At 46.7% G+C, this 15,927-nt stretch overlaps 1 protein-coding gene across 1 annotated transcript in view; it reads right to left on the reverse strand.

Annotated features, from left to right (window-relative positions):
• Positions 1 to 10,820, reverse strand: part of PRKAR2A (protein kinase cAMP-dependent type II regulatory subunit alpha) — a 61,586-nt gene extending 50,766 nt beyond the window's left edge. The window contains exon 1 of the mRNA XM_033071546.2: positions 10,417 to 10,820. Within this exon, the coding sequence (XP_032927437.1) occupies positions 10,417 to 10,666 (250 nt within the window). The 5' untranslated portion in view covers positions 10,667 to 10,820. The remainder of the gene's footprint in view (positions 1 to 10,416) is intronic.
• Positions 10,821 to 15,927: the final 5,107 nt, after the last annotated feature.

Here is a 15,927-nt window from a genome sequence, read left to right on the forward strand (position 1 = left end):
ATGTCCAGCTCCTTCACTACAGATGTCCTTGAGGAAGCAATTCTTCCTGAACTATCATAATTAGCACAAGTGTTGCCACAGAAATAAGTGTTTACTGGAGCCTCACCAGGAAAAATAACACAAAAATATTTGTGGTTTTTTTTTTTTTAATTTCTTCTATGGAACACAGTTTTCTCAATAGGAAGCAGAAAACAATATGCTGTCCCAAGGGAGGAAGAACCAAAATGGAAATGAAGAGCCATTGTGACATCCTGCTTTAAAGCACTTTGTCAATATGCAATCACCAAGAACGAGGAAATTGGCACTACAGTTGATTCAAAAATATAGAGGAAAACTACAAAGCGGTTTCCCAACACTCATCCAAAAACCACATTTCATTTCCCAAACAAATTCCCCCCGTTAGTACAATGTTCTGCAATGAAACCACTCAGATCCAGGGCAGAACAGTGACTGGTGGGAGAACATGCACCTTCCTTCCAATCTGCAATCTTAACCCTTGTTCGCACATGTTTGGAGTGAGATTTTGCGACAATTTGCTCAGTTCTGATTGTCAGGCCCCTGATCTGACCATCTTGGTCTGGACTTCACTAATACCCAAAAAGGAAAGCAGGGTTCCAGACTTCTGTTAGATGACCTCACACCAAAAGCTGAGATCATGCCAGCCCCTGCAGGCTAGAGACCATTTCTGAACAGAAGCAAAGCTGTTCTGCAAGCCACCAGGAAATAAAAGGAGAGAACAGAGAGTGCCTTAACATTTCTTACAGAATAAACACCAAGGTTATTGTTGGTTTTAAATTACAAAAAAAGCAATGCTACAGAAGGAATACCTGTAAGTCCCCCCCTCATGCCTTGTAGAGATGCTGTTCCTAAAGATGCTTTCTCCCCCTAAAGGGAATTTCCACATTTATGCACAGAGAACTGCCACTCTGGATCATCTGCCATTTCTACACAGAAAAGAAATGCCCCTCTGTGGAAAGGACTAGCAACAGAACTGCTACTAATAAAATGCTGGCCTTTATTATATATGATTTATTGTGTATTTGTACAGAGGCCAAATCCTAACAGAATGAAAACTGTAAGACAAGGTGCTTTCTTTTAAATCTCCTTTCTCTTCTAAGTATCCTTCACACAACAGCAGAGAACACTGCCATCATCTCCACAATTCTCACAGGCCAAACACCAATAACCATAAAACAGCTGCTTGTTCTGCACAATGGATTTCTGGAGTTTCCATCCAATGGCTCCCTGTTCAGATCCGTATTTTTAAAAGAAAAATATGCTTTTGCATTAAAAGATCTCATAAGCACACAACTTTTATTAGTATTACTATCATAGTAAGACTATGCAAGTCTTTTATACAAGAGCATTTCATCCACACTCAGTTTTCCTGAATTCCCCCTCACCCAGTTGCTTTTCTAACCAATGTTTTTGTGATTTATTATTTCCCTTGTCCGTTTCATATTACAATGACATATAAAGACATTAAAAGACTGGAGAAGAGTACACACCATTTACTGTGGAGCTAACAGTACCTCAGGAAAAAAATTAAATCTACATGAATCAAAGAACTTTGATGCATCAAAAACCACCAAACAATTGTTAAATACCAAAGAAGTACTGATGCAAAGCCAAGCATGGAACACAAAGAAGCATAACTAAAGGAATCTAAAGGACCATTACAGAAGAAGAAATAACATCCCTCTAAAAGAGGAACCAGTGCATTTGTGAGTTATATTTATTACTGCCTCCCTCTTCTTTCACAAGAAAATATGAATGATCATTCATGAAGCTGAAAACGTTACTGAAGCCAGTGGGAAACATTCATAGCTCATCTTGGCTACATTTCCAGTCTTCATTTGAATAATGAGCAACTGCTCTGTCAGACATTAACGTTTTTAATGACTGACTGGTGAATAGCTTCAACTGAGCTTGTTCTCTGCTGTCTCCTCCTCTTCTCTGAGATCTCCATTGTTTTATTTTAGGTAAGAGGGTAGAAGAAAACTTCAGTATTGGCACGAGGGGAATACTAACAGAATTGTCTCAGCATTCTAATATTAGTTTATTAAATGAACAAAATATAACAAAATTAAATAGAAATTAATGTTCAGTACAGTATCTTCCTTTAGTTTAATTTTAGAACCAGCTAGAAGAATAAAATTTCAGAAGTTTCATACAACTTTTCTTACAACAAACCTCTTCAACATGGAAACACAGGCTTTTAAGAATTCAGCAATTATTTATAATGGCCCTAGTTACCCACTTCTTTCATAGTTATGCTCTTTTACAGGCTAGTACATGGAGTAATAGGGTATCAACAGAGCAGAAACAGTCAAAACTCATCTGTACAGTTATAGCAACTATCTAAAGCTCTTTCAGAAAATAACAAGCTTAACAGTTATGTGAAAAGTTACTGATATGCAACAGACTACAAATACGAATTTAAATGAAATTTACAAAAAAAACAAAAAAATACTGCATGCTTCCTCACACTTTAGGACATACTGATCACTTAAAGCAGAGCAATTATGTCAAGCCAATAACTGCAAACTGAAAAAGATGGTATCTTTCTCAAGAGATTGTAAAAAATATCTAATAAATGCTACAGGAATATTAACAGTGCTGAGGGCAAGACATTACAAATAACTCTACATGTACTATGTCAAAATTGCAAGAAACTTAGCTTTTATAATTAATATAGAAGTTCATCCTTCCTGATATAAACCAATATACATTTAGCAATATCCAGGAATGTCTGAATTTCAGTCAATCCATCCATAATTCTCTGTTTCTCAGCCAGTCAGCACCTTTTATCTCTTTTCTTCATACTTCTAATTCTTTTACTATCTCAGGTAAGGACATGTTACAGACACATTCTGATTAACTTTCTTTTATACAGAGGATTACTGATGAAACATTCCTTCAAGTCCCATTGGGCTACAATTGGTAGCTTCCTTAGAACTACATTAGTTACTTCAAAAAACTCCTAGTCTAACCATGTAATACAGTAATTGCAACCTTAAGAACAACTACTGAAAAGCCATTTTACTGTGATAAACAAATACAGAAGCAAAAAGGCCTCCAGGAAAAAACCAAGTATTTACATGTTCTGTTCAAGCAACTAAGCAACTAAAAAGTAAAATCAGTGTTCCTTAATACTCAGTTTATCTTCAAAATTCCCCCATGAGAACAAGATAAATACAGGGAGTGAAGTTCCACTAGTACTTAATCCTTCAGATTTAAGTCATGGAGAACTGCCTCTGCAAAAGCAAAGACGTGCAAATACAGCAGCTGCACAACAGTACCCCTTCACTTCATATTTTTTATGTTAAGCACATTCAAGATACTGTGCTGCCAAAAATTAATAAAATTAGAAAATTAAATGCAGAAATATATTCCTCTTAGAACACAGATGCATCACTAATATTTTGCTTTACAATTGATTCCATGCCATTGATGGAGATCAAAGAATAAATAAAATTCTAAAGTTTCTTCTATACCTTCTGGTCACTAGGCTTGTTTGAACATACCTTTCAAAACATAAAGCAAGAATGTGCATTTCTTTTCTTTGTATAGCAAATTCAAAGGCTTCATGCAGTCAGATCATGGAATTGTTTAAGGTGGAAAAGACCTTTAAGATCACTGAATCCAACCATTAACCCAGCTTTTTCCTCTACCTGCCTAAAAATCTAGAGACTACTTAAGTAGAGCACAAAACACTTCTGTTATAACTACTATTAAAAAAAAAAGGTTCGCAGAGTTAGTAATTATCAGATTATGAGAGTGCTCACTGCTACCTAGATTTTAAATAAAGTAGCTACTCTTTGGACTGAATTTGTATTGCGCATTTGAGGAGAGAGCTAGTGTGGTTTATTGCCAGTTAGTTAACAGTTAAAGGATGAAGTAGGTAGATGAAAGCACTAGTAAAAAGTTCAAAGTACAGTAATTTCACGACTATAAGGCGCACCCTTTTGACTAAAATCTCCCCCCAAAACCGGAAGTGCGCCTTATAGTCCGGTGCGCCTTATCTGATCTACAAAGTTGCAACATTTGCCACCCCGGAAGTGAGAGCCCGCCGGCATCGGGGCCGCCCCCGCGCGGGGCGGACCCGCCGGTATCGGGGCCTCCCCGCCGGCTTCGGGGCCGCCCCCGCGCGGGGCGGACCCGCCGGTATCGGGGCCTCCCCGCCGGCTTCGGGGCCGCCCCCGCGCGGGGCGGACCCGCCGGTATCGGGGCCTCCCCGCCGGCTTCGGGGCCGCCCCCGCGCGGGGCGGACCCGCCGGTATCGGGGCCGCCCCCGCCGGCATCGGGGCCGCCCCCGCGCGGGGCGGACCCGCCGGTATCGGGGCCTCCCCGCCGGCTTCGGGGCCGCCCCCGCGCGGGGCGGACCCGCCGGTATCGGGGCCGCCCCCGCCGGCATCGGGGCCGCCCCCGCGCGGGGCGGACCCGCCGGTATCGGGGCCGCCCCCGCCGGCATCGGGGCCGCCCCCGCGCGGGGCGGACCCGCCGGTATCGGGGCCGCCCCCGCCGGCATCGGGGCCGCCCCCGCGCGGGGCGGACCCGCCGGTATCGGGGCCTCCCCGCCGGCTTCGGGGCCGCCCCCGCGCGGGGCGGACCCGCCGGTATCGGGGCCTCCCCGCCGGCTTCGGGGCCGCCCCCGCGCGGGGCGGACCCGCCGGTATCGGGGCCTCCCCGCCGGCTTCGGGGCCGCCCCCGCGCGGGGCGGACCCGCCGGTATCGGGGCCTCCCCGCCGGCTTCGGGGCCACCCCCGCGCGGGGCCGGCCCGCCGACATTGGGACGGCTCCCTTGCGGGGGGTGTTAAAGCCGCAGGAATCGGATCGGCTGCTGCGCGGGGGGGGCGAAAGCCGCAGGGATCGGATCGGCTGCTGCGCGGGGGGGGCGAAAGCCGCAGGGATCGGATCGGCTGCTGCGCGGGCGGGGCGAAAGCCCCCGGAAACACGGCGGTCGCCGCGCGGGGGGGGCGAAAGCCCCCGGAATCACGGCGGTCGCCGCGCGGGGGGGGCGAAAGCCCCCGGAATCACGGCGGCCGCCGCGCGGGGGGGGGCGAAAGCCCCCGGAATCCCGGCGGCCGCCGCGCGGGCGGGGCGAAAGCCCCCGGAATCACGGCGGCCGCCGCGCGGGGGGGGCGAAAGCCCCCGGAAACACGGCGGCCGCCGCGCGGGGGGGGGTGAAAGCCCCCGGAATCACGGCGGTCGCCGCGCGGGTGGGGCGAAAACCCCCAGAAGCACGGCGGCCGCCGCGCGGGGGGGGCGAAAGCCCCCGGAATCACGGCGGCCGCCGCGCGGGGGGGGCGAAAGCCCCCGGAATCACGGCGGCCGCCGCGCGGGGGGGGCGAAAGCCCCCGGAATCACGGCGGCCGCCGCGCGGGGGGGGGCGAAAGCCCCCGGAATCACGGCGGCCGCCGCGCGGGCGGGGCGAAAGCCCCCGGAATCACGGCGGCCGCCGCGCGGGCGGGGCGAAAGCCCCCGGAATCACGGCGGCCGCTGCGCGGGGGGGGCGAAAGCCCCCGGAAACACGGCGGCCGCCGCGCGGGGGGGGGTGAAAGCCCCCGGAATCACGGCGGTCGCCGCGCGGGTGGGGCGAAAACCCCCAGAAGCACGGCGGCCGCTGCGCGGGGGGGGCGAAAGCCCCCGGAATCACGGCGGCCGCCGCGCGGGGGTGGCGAAAACCCCCAGAAGCACGGCGGCCGCCATGCGGAGAGGGGGAAAACCGCCAGAATCGGAGCGGCTGCCACGCGGGGAGGGGGCAAGCAGCTGGAATCGGGGCAGCGGCGGCACGGGGCAAGCCTGCCGGCATTGGGTCACCCGGAGCGCCAGGGAACTCCCGGAACAGCGGGGCCCTGGGGATGCTGCACGGAGCGGCGGTGGGCATAGCCCGGCCCTGCTGGGTACAGGCAGGCCCGGGAGCCAATGGCTGCCGGATTGAGGCGGGGCCTCGGCCAGCAAGCGTGCGGGAGGAGCTGGGGGCGGAGCCTCGCTGCAAAAAAAAACCCGGTGCGCCTTATAGACCGGTGCGCCTTATCTGATCTACAAAGTTGCAAAATGTGCCGGCTCCCGGGGGGTGCGCCTTATAGTCCGGTGCGCCTTATGGTCGTGAAATTACTGTACTTTAATTTTAAAGCTGAGTTATATCTCACAGTAACACGTGCAATATCCCACAAATCTGAATTACATCTGAAAACTTCAACAGTATTTTTCAAAAGGACAACTATTCTTCTTATGCTATACTGAAAAAGTTTTAACATCACCCAACTCCTATTATTCAGTAAGTTTCATTGAATTATTTCAGGGAAACAGCAAGGAGTTATGCCTAACCTGTGAATCAATGTAGGCAGAGCATAAATGCTTTGTGTTTGATGTAACAGTGATACCTGAGGAGTTCCACAGGACATCAGTTCAGAATAAGAAAGCATAAGCAAACGATGCTTAAAAATAAGAAGATAAGCAATCTAAATTAGGTTTAATTTAATACCAAGTGTTTCCATTAACAATTAAAAGGCTAAGTAGTTCAAAGATTCACTGAACTCTTATTCTGTACTACATTTATGATCTAACGATCTAAACGAGCATTTCTCTATTCCCTTCTGCTCAGATATTCTACTGATGTTTTAAAGATGACATTTAGCAAATCCCCAAATTTTAATTGAGAAGCTCAGTGCAGAGCTAAAGAATCTTCCACCTGTCCATCTAGATTCATATGCACCATTTCTCATCACAAGAGCATACTGAGGAGGATTATTTTAAAAGCAAAATACTAAGAAGGGTTCTCTTTTGCTCAGGGAGCAGCTGAAAAGCACATCATCTTTCCTTCAACACCAAGGCAAAATCCTGAGAAGGAAAAACTTCATTTGCAATAAAATACTTGTAATTAGTTGAAACATTTGAGTTGCTCAAGTTAGTATAACCCTAAACATATTTCAGTCCCATTGTTAATTATACCTAATACCTCCAAGAACACACACAGGTGGTTTTATTGTTACAAAAAAATAAGACAAAACAGCAAGTTAATCGTGCAGCACTTTTATGCAATTGCAATTTTATGCAATCATGCACCTTTGCACAACTGCCTCAAGGGACAGGGAAGCAGAGCCTCTGCCTTTCTTCAGGTGTGCTCCTCAACAGGAGGCTTCCCAAAGCAGTAACCCAAAGTGTGAACACACCATTTCTGTGGCATTAATTTCAGTCTTAACACATCCATTCAGAGCCTGCTTGTTAAAAGTACAAGTGTCATGGTCAACAACACAATTGAAGAATACACATCTGTCCTTGGTTACATTCTCAGCCTGATTTTTGAAGGTCTTGCTTTGCACCTTTCCCAACCCTCCCAACTTCTCAATTTTGCAGTTATACCAAACATATAAAGGCTCTGAGGAAAGCTTTGTATCCCTTAAAGTCTCTGCCACAGCCCAGTGGATAAATGTTTCTGGAGGTTCCCCCACAACTATCATCATTTCATTTCCATGGATGCCTTACAATGCACTCTGCTGAACAGCCACAGTCTGATGTCCTTTGATCACATGCACAAAAATAGTTAAAATGAAGAATGAAATTCCAGGGGGGTCAGACAGAAAACACAAACCTGGAAATAATTTCCTAAGCATCACCTAAGAGTGATCATCCTAAGAGAACAGAAGTCTTTTTTTGTAGCCTAGCTAGTTTCAGTGACTTTTACCACATGGATGGAGTCCCACTATGGCATCACTATGACTACTTGAAGACATTTGCCACATGGCTTACACCAAAGGCCAAGACCTCCTTCTGACTTATTCTTGCTTCTATGACCATATGCACTCAGAGCATACCAAAAGCCCCACATAGCTTATCTAAAATGTTCTCTCAGTCTGGGTGTGCAGATGCAGCCTAGTGACATACACTTTAATTGATTTAATACTGGGCCAGACACGCACATGAAGACAAGCACATTATTTCTGAACACCTTTCCTACTCCAAACATATACAGCAAGGGCAGTTTTTTAAACTAGCTTTAAGTTTCCTTAACGTAGTAATTTACAAAAACAACCATTCAATTTCATTTTTTATTTATAAACAGAATGGAAACAATGTTTAAAACATCCAGTTGATCTGTTACAGCAACTGAAAAGTGTGTTTCCCCTATCTCCACATGTTCTTTAAATACTAAGCAGATATAAGCACCCAGGATCTTGTCTTCCACAAGTATTGTCCTAACTGTGACAGTCATCAGGTATCACAACCTCTAACTTAACATTTTTAATTGATAGAGACAACAGTTACAACAGAAACCTAATTAACACATAGCCATGGTCGACTGTCACCCACACTGTTAAACAATGCAAGAAAGAATCATTTCCCTGACCCTGCAGAGGGATCCTCACCTGTGCCAGAGAACATGGCACTGTTCCTGGGAAACCACAAGGGGGGAACAGCATGGGTTTCCAGACAAGCAAAACAGCATTACTGACAGTGGCACTCGCCCAAAGGACTATCCTACAACAAGTGACAGTCTCCAGCCTCGTTAATTTAATTTTCTCTCTGACTAAGATAGAAAGATGATAAGCAGAAACATGAAGCAAAGGACCCACCCTTCTGCTTTGGACAGCCGCACTACGTAAAGCTGCATTTGAAAAGCTGTATGCCACAACTGAATTTTTACATTTTTATCTGAAAATATTTAACTTCACAGGATCCCTCCAGCTGGAGTTGCAACATTCAGAAAGAACATTTTACACTTACTTCCCTGAAGATGGTATTTCAAACCCCAAATCTAGGTAAACTAATCAAAAAATAGCAAAATTGCACCCAAAGACATTAGACTTCAGGTGGAGGGTTTTTTTTGTTTGGTTTTGTTAGTTGAGGGATTTTTTGTGGTTTGGGTTCACTTATTTTTTAAAGGCAAATACTCAATACAATGATATTGCACATTTTTAAGAATTACATCCAACTATCTTCTGAAATTTTTTCAACGTGGAGTTTAATTTTAAAATGTGTTCTACAAGAAACTCTAACTTGTTTCATATTTAGAGATGTTTGAAAATATCACTGACTTGGCTGCAGGGTAAAAAAATCACCTCTACTTTCCATAAATCTGTGTTCATACTTGAACATTCCCTTAACTTCAATTCAGTCACCACCAATGTCCACATCTTTACCCTTCACCTTTCATCTATTCTTCTTCAAGCCCTAAACAGAACTTCTCTCTCATGAGAGAAAACTTCCAAATCCAGACACTGATTGCAAACTGGTTTTTAATTCATTCTTACTGTACATGTCACTCTTGTCCTCTCCCACATTCCATGTCCTGTTTATTTCCAAGAGCTTCAAACGTGTATTACTTTGTGAAGTTCCCAGCCCAAAAACACTGCAAAAATAGTTGGTGTCTCAACGCCTCGTTAACAAAAGCAATTATTTGTTCCATAGCTTAATTTCTTCCTGTTTCTCTAAAACTGTTAACCAGGAGTAGATGTTAAGAGCACACTTCATCCACACGGTGACATCCAGTTATTGCTCTTAAAGAGGATCCTCTATCAATAAAAGTCATAAACCTTTACGTTATAGGTCAAGGGCACAAGACCTCCAAACGAGGGCACTGAAAGTTCAGGGAAAGCACGCCTTTTCTCACCTTCCCCTCCCCTTTCAGTGACTTTCTAACAACGAGAAAGTATTCAGTGATTTCAGGTCCAAAATTCTGGGCGTGTCAAGTACCACCATTCACAGGCATTTTAAATAACTTCTCACACTGAGGCTCAATTACAGCCCAAATGGCAAACACTCTGCATAGCCCAAACCACACAGCACAATTCTGATAGAATAAAAATTTCAGTATCACAAGTGGCATTTCATTGTCCAGTTCAGGTTAAGCATCTTTCCCATCTTCGAGACTGGCAGTATAAAAAGGAATATACAGGTGGCTTTGAATTTTAATATGTTGCTAAATAACGAAAGTTATTTCAGTGCCGTATAACAGCCACTTTAAATACACAACAGCGGCAACAAACCACCCCAGTTTCAGCGAAAAAAACTCAAGCATACTCGTCCGCAATCATTTGAAGACAGAAATGTAAAGATAAGTACAGAAGAGGTTGCACAATAACACATGATCTTCCCTATCACATGCTTGGCAGCGCGCTCGCTGCCCGGCGATACCCGGTCAGACCCCGGGGCACTCCGGCCGCGCAGGGCAGCGCGGGCAGCCCGGGACGGGGCTCGGCCCGATCCGGGGCTCCCGGAGCACGGCCGGCAGCCCGCGGGGAGCGGCGGCGGCGGCACGGCGGGGCTGCGGGAGCCGGTGGAGCCTCTCCCCCATTCAATCCATGCTTGCTGCCCGCTGTGCCCAGCGGCACCGGGCACGGCGGGGAGGCGGCCCTGGGCTGCAACCACCGGCACGACCCGCGCCCCCTCAGCGGCAGGGCCGGCACTTACGCTCGAAGTCGGAGTCGGACTCGTCGTCGCCGCGGTCGGGCTCCTCGTCGCCGTTGGACTCGGTCTGCATGGGCTCCCCGTCGAAGCTGACCACCCTGCGGCCACCGCCCGCCTCCTGGTCGCGGGCATCCCGCAGGCGGGCGAAGTACTCGGCGGCGAAGCCCAGCAGGTCGGACGGCCGGTGCCGCAGCACCTCCACCGTGTAGCCCTGCAGCAGCTCGGTGAGGCCCGGCGGGATCTCGATGCTCATGGTGCCGGACACCCGGGAGGCCGCCTCGCCTCCCTTCCTCCGTCCGTCCGTCCCTCCCCGCGTCCGCGGCCGGCAGTGCCGGTGGCGGTGGCGGTGCGGGCTCAGGGCCTCCCAGACGGGCGCAGACCGACTCCCGCCGCTCCGGTCACACGAGCCGCGGGGCGCGGAGGGGAGGGACGGGACGGGGTGGGAGCGGCCCCGCGGCGCAGGCGCGGAGCGGGCGCGGGAGCGGGCGCGGGGCTGCGGCCGCGCGTGCGCGGGGCCGGGGGGGGCTCGTGCGTCACGGCGGGCGCGGCGGGGCCGGGGCAGGAGCGGGCACGGGAAGCGGGGGAGGCTCGGCCGGAGCCGGGGTGGTTCCCTGGTGTGTGTCTAAGCGGTTCAGCTCTTCGGAAAACCGATGGGCGCCCGCCGTTCTGCGCCCGCCGGCGTCGTTAAATGCCGGTCACGGCGGGTTGGGCCGGGTGTGAGCGGTGGTGGGAAACCTCTGGACCGAAGCTGGAGGCGGCGTGTGGGGAGGGTGGAGGTGCGGCAGGCGCCTCCCGGCCGTCGCTGCTGCATTTTTTTTCTCTGATTTCACATCAGTGACCCTGTACACTCATTTCTTGTCAGAATCACAGAACAACTAGGTTGGAAGAGACCTCTGAGATCATCGAGCAGAGTCTTTGACCGAACACCGCCGTGTCTAGACCATGACACCGAGTGCCTCGTCCAGTCTCAAACACATCCAGGGACGGTGACTCCGCCACGTTCCTGCGCAGCCTGTTCCACTATCTAATCACCTTTCTGTGAAAGAATTCCACCTCATGTCCAACATAAACCTCCCCTGGCACAGCTTGAGGCCATGTCCTCTTGTCCTTGTGTCGGTTGCATGGGAGGAGAGACCGATCCCCGCCTGGCTACACCCTCAGGTACCTGCAAAGAGCACAGGGTCCCCCGGAGCTTCCTTTTCTCCAGGCTAGACACCCCAGCTTCTCCTCATCAGACCTGTGTTCAGAGCCTGCCTCGTCTCCATTCCCTTCTCTGGACCCACTCCAGCACCTCCGTGCCCTTCCCAAACTGAGGAGCAGAACCAGGCACAGCAGTCTTGGTGTGTGACCGCACCAGTGCCAAGGACAGAGGTTCTTCCTCACCGGGCATGTGAGGGTGTTTCAAAGCTCCCCCAGGAGCAGGAGAACAAGGTTTTTTTAATGGGATCCAACCGAACTTCCATCCAGTTCTTGGCTGGAGTTAGATTTAGGATCTATGATCCCTGGGTTCTTATCAGAATTATGTCATTCGAGAACAATTCTTTATTCAGTGCAAGAGAAGCAGTGTGCAGGTCTTCACACCTTTGGGTAAACACTGAATAGAGCCACAATAAAGTCTGAAAGGGTGGCATTAGTGGCATTGGTACTGACCTGTTAATAATAAAGTATTAAAGATAAAGAATTTCAGAAAAAAATGAAACACACAATCATAGAATGGTTTGGGTTGGAAGGATCCCTAAAGGTGACCTAGTTCCAAACCCTCTTCTAGGGTCAGAGCACCTTCCACTGGACCAGGTTGCTCCAAGACCCATCCAACCTTGCCTTGAACACTTCCAGGCATGGAGCATCCACAACTCTGCACATCCTGTGCCAGTGCCTGGTCACCCACATAATTGCTAAATGTGCATGAGGTTTGGAGATACCCATTCATATGCTGTTAAATGTGCTTTATTCAGATTTTTGCTTGTGTTGGTTGTACAAAACCTGTTATCTGTGTCTACAAGGGAGGTTTGGCAGATGCCCAGGGGCTGTGTGGAGTGGAGCCATCAGCCCTTAAGGTTTGACATTGCTGGGAAGCCTGTCTTGGGAGAAAATGGGCCTGTGCAAACATGACTCAAGGGGAATACGGATGTTGGCTTAGTGACGCCGCTGCGTGTTGTCAGTGTACATATTTTTATTTAATTCTTCTTTTGTTCCAACAATAAAAGAGCAGAAAACCAACTCGTACTCAAAATATAAAATTTCACTTAGAAGCCCAGAATTGGCTGAGGCAGCGTACTGTGTGTTTTGGTTTTGTTTGCTCGTGTGCCAAAGAGTCCCCTCGCTCGTCCAGATGGTTCTCAGTGCTCTCCCAGATAAAGGCAGCCTGTTCATCGCTGCTGCACGGAGGGCACAGCGGCAGATCCAGAGCACCACATCCAGTGCTTTCACTGACTGTTCTCAGGCAGGGAGGCTAGTTGCAAATCTCATGGCACATAAAGGTGCTCTTTGTAATACAGCTCCCATATTTCCATGCAGAGTAAAATTACATTGCGTATCCATACAAAGTGAAAGCATTTTTTAAAAAACACGTCTCATTGGTTCATCCAAAGATTTTGTATGAAGCTGTTTCTCTTCGTTTCTATTCTTTTCTACAGCAGGAACAACAGTTGCTCTATTGCCTTTTTCAAAAGGCAATTTTCATTTGCCTTTCCTATAATAATGTCATCAGACATTATTTACATGTCTGATGGTCTCAAACATTACAAGAGCACATTTCACTGCTCAATAGATGTACTTTGGCTTCTGACAGAACTGGTACAGATCAACAAGAAAACTATGGTTAGTCCCCCCCACAAAATTAGGATTTCTGATGAGATCTTCCCTTTGCTGGTTGGGTGTTGCAGATATTGCTGGTGGTGAAGAGGTAAAAATGAAATTTTTAAAATTTTGTAGAAATGGTAAAACAAAATCTTAGTAAAAAACACTGGCAAAAAGGTTCAAAGGAAGAAAGGGAAAGTCTAATTCCAAGGAAATACACTTCTTTTTCTTTCCCACTTTTTTGCATAGCAGCCTGCTTTTGGCATTAGTCAACTCTTGTGTTAGCTTTTAATGCTTGTTGATAATTTTGTGTCATTTGTGTCTGTGAATATAAATCTGGTTATTTATTTGAAAAAAAGTGTTAGCAGTAAATATTGTTAAGTCTCTGAAGGGCTACATTGTATTGGCCTTCTGATATTTATATGTCCACACACAGCTAATCAGCTTCAGGGGAAAGTAAAGAGCACAGCTCTGTTTATTCTCTTCCTGAAGGTCAACGGACAAAATCAAAAGCATCCAAGGTCACACAAAGTGCATTTTCAAGTTGATTTACGCCACAGTTTATCCTATTTCTTTATACACCTTTTTCTTTCAGTGAACATCAGAATTGAAGGCACAAATATGTGAGAAGCTTGTCGACGATCGAGTTAATTGTTACAGTGCCTGCTGTGCATACATAGAGCTCATCATATGCTTTCTTTCTCCCTGAATTTGCATAACTTTTAAAATTATTACTATAATAAGCACTCACATTAAAAGAATGGTAGAAAATAAATTAGAAAATGCACTTGCAGCCTTAATTTAATCCCCTTTATAATAACATTTTTAATTCAGGCAGCATGACCAATGCAATTTTTTTCCTCTGGCTTCATGGCATGTTCAGCACTCAGTATGGAGTTAGATAAGAATTGCGTAGCAGATAAAGCTGGTCCCCATGGTACTCCTATCAAAATATATGTATATTTCAGAATATAGTTCTCCTAATAATTTCTTAGTGGCTGAAAGCTATTCCCATATATACCACATGTCTGTGCTCCCAAATGGTGAAGTCTCTTCCTTTTACTCTGCCTGTTCTACCCAGATCTGTGTGACTTTGTGTGACTTTGTCATTAGTGAAACTGTTGTGGTACTGCAGTGCTTGTCCTGCTCAGGCAGGAGCAGCAATGTTGCCAGCAGAAAAAGCAAAATAGTCTGTGTAGTCTTGCACTGGGGAAAAATAATCAGATTAAACTTTCCGACTGGCTCCTTAAAAAGCAAAATAAATCCTTTTATAACGAGTAATAATTCACTTCTCATAAACCCGTCAGCACCAGCCAGAGCTCAGACACTATATAAACATATGTACATCTTGAATTAATTACACTTGCCTTCAAATTCCGTACAAGGATCATGCAAGAAAACACTAAATATTCTGATGACAGTTATTAGTGAACACAGCCTGACGTTTTTCACATCCCCCTGGTGCTGAAACCAGTGACCAAGGTTTGTCACTGCAGCAAGGTCCAGAAGTTAAATACCTCTTAGGTAAAGCAGCACTTCTTTTTCTAAGATCTGGAGCACATTCCCCAGATTTTCCATATGTCTCTTACTCCTGGTATTGCAGGATTTGGCAAATTCTGTCTGTGTTTTATTTGCTACTTTGTGATTTTGTAAACCTCGATCTAACCTCAGCCCTCTCAAAATTGAGGTCTCACAGTCCTACCAGTCTCCTCCAAAAGCAACTGCTTCCCCAGGATGACATTAAATGCTCTTTTCAGGAACTGCTCATCTTCTTTGTGCCTTTCTTGAGCACCGTGTGCAGTTCTGCTCTCCACATCCCAAAATGTGGGGCTCACCCTGGTTTTACACAGGACAAGAATTATTCTGTCTGTTTTGTTCTCTAACACTTTTCCTCAGACTTTTTGGCTGACACATTATTATGAACTGAATGTATCCAGTCTTCTTTTTAAGGTATAAAGAGTTGAAAATAATCCTACTTCCCTTGCTCTGTTTCTCCCATGGCTGGCCACCCTCATTGAAAAAAAACATACTGAGTTTCACATTTTATGTTTTCTATGTTTAACATTCTAGTGTTTTTCTACCCCGTGCTTGCTCCTGTTGCTGCAAATGTGCCTAAACATCATATAACTTTGTGCATAATGTACACAAACCTTGGGTTTGCATTTTGCCAGGAATAATAATAACAAACAAGTGATCCTGGGCTTAACAGCCAGGATGTAGAGATCCTTGAACACCATGTGCAAGATGAAACTGCTTCTCCTGCCTCTCTTTGGTTCCTTCTGAGGAAAGTGCTAAACCTCAGAAATGAAACTGATGGTTTAACAAGTTGGTTTGCTCGTGACAGCAAGCAAGATTTAGTATGTATTTTTGTTAGTCTTTAGAGTGAGTAGCTTCAACAAATCATATGGGATTGTCTATCAATAGTATAAAGACAGGAGGAAAGTTAGCCTTTTTAAAAATAAATTCATAAAAATACTTGAGTCAGCTGAAATTTGTTAACTTGACGCTACCTTTAGTCCATCAAAAATATTTTGGATAATTCTTAGAAAGATGGCTTGCTGCATTTGTTGATAAGTATCAAGAAATATCTGTATAAATGTCCAGATTTTCATTGGCATAATTAAGTTTATGAGCACAGAAAGCACTGATTCTGTTGGTAACAATAACGAGTCTTCAGGCAGTAGACAACACCAAGCTTAAAATTCCTGATTTTGT

The sequence above is a fragment of the Catharus ustulatus genome, chromosome 13 (genome assembly GCF_009819885.2).
Source record: "Catharus ustulatus isolate bCatUst1 chromosome 13, bCatUst1.pri.v2, whole genome shotgun sequence".
NCBI lineage: Eukaryota > Metazoa > Chordata > Aves > Passeriformes > Turdidae > Catharus > Catharus ustulatus.